The 9,074-nt window shown below is 43.4% G+C and overlaps 1 protein-coding gene across 1 annotated transcript in view; it reads left to right on the top strand.

Annotated features, from left to right (window-relative positions):
- The first annotated feature begins 5,066 nt into the window (after window positions 1-5,066).
- The window catches only part of HUS1 (HUS1 checkpoint homolog (S. pombe)), a 25,596-nt gene continuing 21,588 nt past the window's right edge, over window positions 5,067-9,074 (top strand). Inside the window, exons 1-5 of the mRNA XM_011996500.1 lie at window positions 5,067-5,244; window positions 5,889-6,016; window positions 6,111-6,287; window positions 7,885-7,992; window positions 9,040-9,074. Coding sequence (XP_011851890.1) covers window positions 5,193-5,244; window positions 5,889-6,016; window positions 6,111-6,287; window positions 7,885-7,992; window positions 9,040-9,074 — 500 coding nt within the window. The 5' untranslated portion in view covers window positions 5,067-5,192. The remainder of the gene's footprint in view (window positions 5,245-5,888; window positions 6,017-6,110; window positions 6,288-7,884; window positions 7,993-9,039) is intronic.

Below are 9,074 nucleotides of genomic sequence, written 5' to 3'. Positions count from 1 at the left end.
GAGGAGGAGGGAGGAGGAGGAGGAGGAAAGAGGAGGAGGAGGAAAGAGGAGGAGGAGGAGGAACTGGGAATAGGAACCTGAGAAATTGTAGCAATCAGGAAGTGGGGAGTATATTAGTTATCTATTGATAATGATTGAGGCAAGTCTGTTTCTCTAGTCCATTGTATCTAGACTGGCCCATGGATTGCTCTGAATAGTAGTTTGTGATGGAAGTAATGTTCTAGGAGCTCCGGTGCCTCAGCCTTTAAAGATCTTGCGGTTTCCACTCTCCCCTTGGACTGCTGTCCAGAAACCACCTTGTCAAGAAGTTGGACTTGCCTGCTGGAGGGTGCGAGACTATGTAGTGGAGAACGAGGTGCCCAGGCAACATCCTAGCACCAAATCTCAGGCATGTCAATGAGGCCACCTTGGACCTTCCAGCCCAGCAGACCTTCAGCCAAATGCAGCCTCATTAGGGAGCCCAGGTGAAAGTAGAGCAATCACTCAACCAACATCCTAAATCCTTGGTGAAGTCACATGTTTGGGGGAGTGTCTTACACATCAATAGGGAACCAACATACTTCCCACTCCCCAATTACTACAATTCCCCAGGTTCCTATTCCCAGTTTCTGAAAGGGGACTCTGAATAGACTGAGTTCCATTTCTTTTTTTTTTTTTTACCCAGGCTGCAAGTTGCTGGAAGCCTATTGAGAAAATGAACATGCAAATGGCCAGACCATATATGAAAACAGAACTGAACTCTGGCCCACAATCTGCAGCAACCTGACCAGAAAGCCAAGCCATTCTCTACAGTAACCGGCCCGGGTGCCGGCTTGCTACCTAGGAGACACACTCCGGGTAGGAGACAGACAACTCTAACAACTGATGCAGGAGGCCAAACAACTCCTCTAATAATTCACCTCAAATGGCCAGGATTTGATTAATAACTTGCAGATTCCATAATTTTTGTCCCTGCTTGCAACTTAGGAATAACTAGAGATAGGCAAATATCCTCCCCTAAACAATCATGTGGGAAGCATCCCTTCTGGTGAGCCCCCTCAGCTTCTCCAGGCCGACAGCCTCCATCAGGGCTCACCCCCGGTGCCTTCCCTTTTCCACTATAAAGCATTCCTAGTTCTCTGCCTGCCTTTGAGTCTCTGCCGAAATGCAAGTGATGATGGCTGACTCTGAATAAATAGGCTTTGCCTGTTCCATTTGGTTGGTCTTCATTTATTTCCACACTATCAATTGTTTTCCTGAAAGTCAAGTGTAAATAGGGCTGGTCCAGTCAGCAGGAGCATGTGGGTCACTGGACACTCAGCAATCCAGTGATGCAGATTCTCACCAAGAGTGTGAGGTAGGGCATGCCATGGCCAACATTGCCAGTTCTATCTGTCCCCATCTTTAAAATGGGAATAACAGTCCAAGTGCAGTGGCTCACACCTGTAATCCCAGCACTTTGGGAGGCTGAAACAGGCAGCTCACCTGATGTCATGAGTTTGAGACCAGCCTGGCCAACATGGTGAAACCCCATCTCTACTAAAAATACAAAAAATTGTCCAGGCATGGTGGCGGGTGCCTTTAATCCCAGCTACTCGGGAGGCTGAGGCGACAGAATCACTTGAATCCAGGACTCGGAGGTTGTAGTGAGCCGAGATTGCACCATTGCACTCCAGCTTGGGCGACAAGAGCAAGACTCCATCTCAAATAAAATAAAATAAAATAGGAATAATAGTGCTTATTTTATGGGTGTTTATGTTATCTAAGTGATGGTATCAGTGCAGAGTGCTATAAAATGAGAGCTATCTATCTCATCCTACTGATCAATAATATTTAGATAGTGCTTTAAAGGCATCCAACAAATGTTGATCACCCTCCTCTTGAGTGGGACTGGTCCCCTTCCTTAATCCCCATCACTCACTACCATGCCTGACACTTCTCATGTGCTCCACAAATGTTCATTTTAAAAAGTATCTATGGAATTTATTGAAGAATTGTTTTGACACCTTAAAGATGAGAAGAGTCTTTGAAGAGGTGCTTAAGCAAAACCCATCTCTTAGAACAAGTACAATTCTCAAAAGACATTCACTCATGCCACCTCTAGGATATGCTTTCCTTCGTTTTTACAGTTTTCTCATGTTAAAAAAGAAGACAAATACTGCCTTTCAAATTTGATGCGTAACAACTGAGCTAGTAACATTGTTTCCCTTGGGTAATTTTTCCGGTATTAACTGCTAACAACAGGGCTGCAAATTGCTGCCTCTTCCCGCAGGAACTAGAGAAGGCAAGTAAGTACCTGAAAGAGACTGGCCAAATACCTAGACAGAATTGACCATCTGTAGCTGTAGAGAGGTTATTTCCCTTACTTCCAACTACATGCATCCTGACTGACATTTTATTTGCACCACTATTTATTTCAGTTTCTAACACAAGATTAAGGCATTTACCTCCCCACTAAACAAACTTAACAAACAGCTCAACACCGTTTCCCAAATCATTGTGTGACTGAATTACTAACCCCTGAGGTTCGGCAGTTCTTAAGTCAGAAGGCAATTTACTGTAGCTAGATGAGAACATGAATATACATTGCATTAGAAAACTCAGTGGTACATGGGGCTTCTAGAAATCTCTAGAGATCACATTCCTTGCCTCAAAATCATTCAGAAAGTACAGAAGTAGTGTCAGTATATTTAATTATCAATTCTGAAGTTATTGAATTAATTTGCTAAACCTATTTAAGAAAATTGCAAGAGCACATAAAATATTCCTTTCTTCTTCCAAGAGAAGATAACTGCAGCTTTATTTTCTATTTCTTGAGTCAAATTCCTATATGATTTGGGCATTTATCAATGCAGAATGTATATCACATCTTCTTAGGAAGTTTAAAAAATTGCTTCATCAGTTTTTACGACATAAAATTAAGCAATTTACAGTAAAGTTTAAGATGTTACAAAATATTGTTTACAAAGTTTATTTAGATACATTCTTTAATTATATTCATTTATCTACTAGCAGCCACTTTATTTAATGCGATGCTCAATTCTTCAAATTACTCATTCATGAGGAAATTTAAAAACATGCTTTATTCCGGCAGATCATATGGGGCAAATGAAAAATGTTGGCAGAACTTTTTTTTTTTTTTTTTTGTGATGGAGTCTTGCTCTGTTGCCTAGGCTGGAGTGCAGTGGCAGATCTCGGCTCACTGAAATCTCCGCCTCCTGGGTTCAAGTGATTCTCCTGCCTCCGATTCCTGAGTAGTTGGGATTACAGGCACAAGCTATCACGTCGGGCTAATTTTTGTATTTTTAGTAGAGACAGGGTTTCACCATGTTGGCCAGGCTGGTCTCAAACTCCTGACCTCAGATGATCCACCCGCCTCGGCCTCCCACAGTGCTGGGATTACAGGAGAGAGTCACTCTGTCCCACCTGTTGGCATAACTTTGAAAGTGATATATTAAGTTTGGTCTGGTAAACGCTCGCATGTGACAATGAAGATTAGAATTTTGCTTCATGTTACAGTCTTAAAATAGGCAAAAACTGCAATTTTTGTATTTTGCACCTTTTTATTATTATATTTTAAGTTCTAGGGTACATGTGCACAATGTGCAGGTTTGTGGCATAGGTATACATATGCCATGTTGGTTTGCTGCACCTATCAACTCATCATTTACATGAGGTATTTCTCCTAAGGCTATCCCTCCCCCAGGCTTCCACCCCTCAACAGGCCCCAGTGTGTGATGTTCCCCTTCCTGTGTCCATGTGTTCTCATTGTTCAACTCCCACTTATGAGTGAGAACATGCAATGTTTGGTTTTCTGTCCTTGTGATATTTTGCTGAGAATGATGGTTTCCAACTTCATCCATGTACCTGCAAAGGGCATGAACTCACCTTTTTTTATGGCTGCATAGTATTCCATGGTGTATATGTCCAACTTGTCCTTATCCAGTCTGTTATTGATGGACATTTGGGATGGTTCCAAGTCTTTGCTATTGTGAATAGTGCCACAATAAACATAACGTGTGCATGTGTCTTTAAAAATAATCTAGGCCTGGCTCAGTGGCTCATGCCCATAATCCCAGCACTTTGGGATTATAGCCGAGATCGCATCACTGCACTCCAGCCTGGGCAACAGAGTGAGGCTCCGTCTAAAAAAAAAAAAAATTAACCGGGCCTGGTAGCTTGTGCCTGTAATCCCAACTACTCGGGAAGCTGAGGCAGGAGAATCCCTTGAACCCGGGAAGTGGAGGTTGCAGAGGGCTGAGATCACGCCATTGCACTCCAGCCTGGGTAACAGAGCCAGACTCCCTCTCAAAATCATCATCATCATCATCATCATCATCATCATCATCATCTGCATTGTCTTGATTCTATATGTCAAGTTAAAGACAACGGTCTAGGCTCCTATTTGCAAAGGGCATTAAAAATAACAATTAACATAGATAATCTTTAGTCTTTGAAAAACCAAATTAGATACAACTGTTGCTTCATTTCCCCCTTTAAAATTTCTTTCCTTTTAAAAAAACCTAATGACATTATTTATGCTAATAAGAATTTTATCGGATGTAATAAAGTTCATCTTGAGGCAAACTGCAGAATTACCACTTAACGTCAGTGTTCTTTAAGCATCCCGTCTTTACCAACTAGCCAGTAATATGTTAAATTTTTTAAAAAGTCATTTAAAACAGTTTTCAGAACCTTAATCAACCAAGATGCTTCAATACCAAAGTACCGGTACCGTCATCTGAAGCTAGAGGGTTTAAAGCTGCTCTACCTTAGAGAGGTATATTTAAGATAATATTGTTTAACCTTTATAAACGACTAATTTTATTTGGATATTTGGAGTAGGTGTCACAAAATTCTTTCAAAACGTGAATTCTCAGAACCACCTCCCCAAATCTGGGGCTTGAAGCCACCGCGTCACTAAAAGCAGATCCCACCATTACCCCGGAGCGCGGAGACACACCCGGAGACTGGGACCCCACCTCCTCGGGGCGTGACCTGTGATCCTTGACCCGTGACCCCACCTTCTCTGGGGCGTGACCCCTGGCCCCACCACCCTAGGGGCGTGGCCCGGAGGCAATCCTGGCAAGAGCCGGGTAGCCCGAGCCGGGCGGAACCACTGTGCGCGCCGCCGTGTTTCCGGGCGGGGACACTCAGGGCGAGACACTTATCTGTTACCCACAGAGGCCGTCGCGGCTGCGGCAGGCACGGCCATGAGGTTTCGGGCCAAGATCGTGGACGGGGCCTGTCTGAACCACTTCACACGTGAGCAGGGAGGCCGGAGGGGAGCGTGGGAGGAACGGAAGGAAGCAGTGAGCGCGCGGTGGGGACCGCGGAGGAAGATCAGAGCGGGGATGGGCGGCGGGAGGGGCTGCGGGAGGATGGGGCAGGCATAGGGGTGCTGGTGGAGGCCGCGGGATGATGGGCCGGGAGTGCGCGGGTCGGATCGTAGGGCACTTGTAGGGGTGAAGGCGGCTTTCAAGGGACGTTTCTGAAACTTGATTCCGATCACGCGGCTTTAAAAGCAAGCGGCCACTGCTCCCACAGACGGCTTTATCAGGCATTGACATTCCTTCAAGGCCCCATTCGTCCCTCCACCCTGACAGTGCTTAACCTTGCATTGAACTCTGTACTGCGGTACCCAGTAGTCAATAAGTTCGTGTTAAATGAATGAATGACTAGTAGGTGCCTGTTTTCTTATTTGAGCACTGATGATGTGTGCTGTACATCTCCCCGGGTTTGTTGGGAGAATTGCGTGACATCAGACTTTCCAGTGTGATACCAATGTAAGTGGTTATTTTTCCACCGAGAAGTTGCACCATAATGAACAAGAAATTCTGTAAAGTAAGTTGGTCTCTAGGATACATGATGTGCGTTTTAGTAATTCCTTATTTTAACCCCTGCTTTAGGAATCAGTAACATGATAGCCAAGCTTGCCAAAACCTGCACCCTCCGCATCAGCCCTGATAAGCTTAACTTCATCCTTTGTGACAAGCTGGCTAATGGAGGGGTGAGCATGTGGTGTGAGCTGGAACAGGTGAGCAAAAACTTCTGAGAGGCCTGCACACTCTGCAGATTGTCTCTGGAAAGACCACAAATGCCCTGCCTCATCCCCCATGTTTTTCCCTTAGGAGAACTTCTTCAACGAATATCAAATGGAGGGTGTCTCTGCAGAAAACAATGAGATTTATTTAGAGCTAACATCGGAAAACTTATCTCGAGCCTTGAAAACTGCCCAGAATGCCAGAGCCTTGAAAATCAAACTGACTAATAAACACTTTCCCTGCCTCACAGTCTCCGTGGAGCTGGTGAGTAGGAGAGTCAGGGTTTCAGAAATTTCCCACAGAAGTCTTGGCTTCGAAGGAATAGACATAGTTAGCCTAGCCTCTTTAACAATAAATATTGTTGAAAGCTATTTGGTTTATTTAAATTTAAAGATCTGGTCCATAACTATATTTTGCATTAGAGTCAGTTCCTCCTCATTTTAAAATAGTGTTGTTATCATATGCATTCGGCTAGACTGGTGCTTTTTCCAAGCCATAAAACTTCCAGCCTCTCTATTTCTTGCAGTGGTATTGTCACCTTGTCTAGAAATCATGGTTTCTATGCATTTTCACCGTTGACACATTTTCTCCCCACTCCTACCCTGCCTCATCTGCTCTGATAACCTTTAAATGGCCCCTCATTGTTCAGTACACATATGTTTTATATGCTACTGCCAGATGAATTTAGTGCACAGCTGTCCTCCAAACACACAAATACACAACCTCACGCGCACACATACAACCCAGAGTTGCTCTTGTTACTCATGGAATGAGGTTCGTATTTCCTTTTTTTTTCCGAGACTGAGTCTCTCTCTTGTCACCCAGGCTGGAGGGCAGTGGTGCGATCTCGGCTCACTGCAACCTCCGCCTCCCAGGTTCAAGTGATTTTCATGCCTCAGCCTCCCAAGCAGCTGGGATTACAGGCGCCCACCACCACACCCGGCTAATTTTTGTATTTTTTTAGTAGAGTTGGGGTTTCACCATGTTGGCCAGGCTGGTCTTGAACTCCTGACCTCAAGTGATCCACCTACCTCGTCCTCTCAAAGGCCTCCCCCAAAGTGCTGCGATTATAGGCATGAACCACCGCGCCCGACCCAACTTTTCTTCATAACTCTCGACTCTGCAGTCAGGCAGTTCTTAGAGCTAATTAGGTATTTCATGTCACAACATAAGTTTGGTATGTTTTTCCTATTACTTAAGGAAAAGCAAGATAGTAACGTATAATACTTTATGTCCAAAAGTGCAAGATATTTTGTTCTGCGAGTCTCATAGAAGCCCCTAGAAGTAAATATAGTTTGCCTTTTAACTGTTTAGAAACTGCAGCCCCCTGAGTGTCCTATGCCCAAAGAGTGGCCTTCTCTTGGTTGCATCAACATAGCAGGCTTGCTTCTTTCTGCCTCATGGCTTTACATGTGCTGTTTCCCCAGCCTGAAACCCTGTCCCCTTGTTCCTGTCTTCCCATGGCTGCTGCTTTTGGTGGTATCTGAAATGTCACCTCGTCGGTCTAAGGAAACTCCCCCACACTCACTCTGGTCACTGTGGTTTGCTTTCTCACGACTCTAATGAGCATGTCATGCAATTTCATTTGTTTGCATTTTTATTGATCTGTTTGTTCCACTGGAATATTGAGGACCTTTTTGTCTTATTTACCACACTTCCCAGTTCCTGAAAGTACCCAGAGTCTGTTCCGTAAATATTGGCACCATCAATATTGGTCGAATGGCTTTTCAGTGAATAAACTGACAGCATTCCACTTAGATTTGGCATTTCAACTTTTTTGTCCTCGGGTCTTTGGGTTGTTTTGTTGTTGCTTAATATTAACAACATAAAAATATTTTTAAATTAATTCTTTTCTTGGCAGTTATCTATGTCAAGCAGTAGCCGCATTGTGACACATGACATCCCTATAAAGGTGATTCCTAGGAAATTGTGGAAGGACTTGCAAGAACCGGTGGTCCCAGATCCTGATGTAGGTGATGCCCGCAATCCTGTTGTACACCCCACATTAAATGGCATGACTTGGATTCTCTAATTTCAGTTGTAGTCTTGCAGTATATTTTATTTTTAAAGGATTCTTAAGGAAAACATTAGAATATTTGCCTTTTGTTATTTACATAAAACATCTTAAAACATGTTGCATATGATAGAAATGTCATGCCTTCCTATATGTAGAAAATGTCTCACTCAGCAACATCATTTAAAACACAACTGAAATGATACTTTGGAGGACAATTAGTATTTGTTAGTATTCCTGACCTTAGACACCAATTTGGGTTTCCAAGACTTGATCTTTTCCTCAGCCAGTCAGGAGCGATATCTGGATGTGCACCAAAGCCAAGAAGAGAGGAATTTCATGGTTTAGGGCTAATATGGGTTAACAGTCATGCTGATGGTTAACCCTAGAACCCCAGAAAGTAAAGATGATGCCAAAGGGCCCATTTCCTCTTGCTCACAATTTATTTAAGAAGAAAGTACAAAAATATGCTGGATAAAATAATTACTTGACTTTTTACTAGACGACTTCTACACTGATTTCGAAAAAGCCCATGTTTTATAGAGCACTGTTGGTGACAGTCTCAGGTGTGATGCAGTGACTCTGTGCCGTATTTTTGCACAGAGCATGGAAAAGGCCCCTGAATCATAGGTGTAAATGTCCCTTAGAGGAGGGCCTCCTGCTGAGTGCCTGAGTTTTATTCCCCCTGGACCAATATAGGGGCATCTCAGCTGAAGTGCCCTATTCCTTCTTGAGCCAAAAGAATGCCCGCAGGGACATGGTTGCTGAGGTAACCAGAGGCAGGCATTCCATTCTTTAATTTTGCTTGAGCATCCTTGAGTTAGTGAAATAGAATTGGTTTTCTTTTTATATTTTTAAAAGAACTTTATTCATAAAATTATAAAATAGTATCCTGTAGTTTTTGAGCATGCAATGTGTTCCAGAGTTAATTATGGAGCCCTTGTCATTACTAGAGTATATTAATATTTTTAATACTTGTGCTTTTTCTCATTGGTTTTGTAGGTTAGTATTTATTTACCAGTCTTGAAGACTATGAA

Source organism: Mandrillus leucophaeus, unplaced genomic scaffold (assembly GCF_000951045.1).
Source record: "Mandrillus leucophaeus isolate KB7577 unplaced genomic scaffold, Mleu.le_1.0 Scaffold517, whole genome shotgun sequence".
NCBI classification, from domain to species: domain Eukaryota; kingdom Metazoa; phylum Chordata; class Mammalia; order Primates; family Cercopithecidae; genus Mandrillus; species Mandrillus leucophaeus.
Note: the sequence above shows the minus strand (reverse complement) of the source record. Positions and strands in the feature narration are given on the sequence as shown.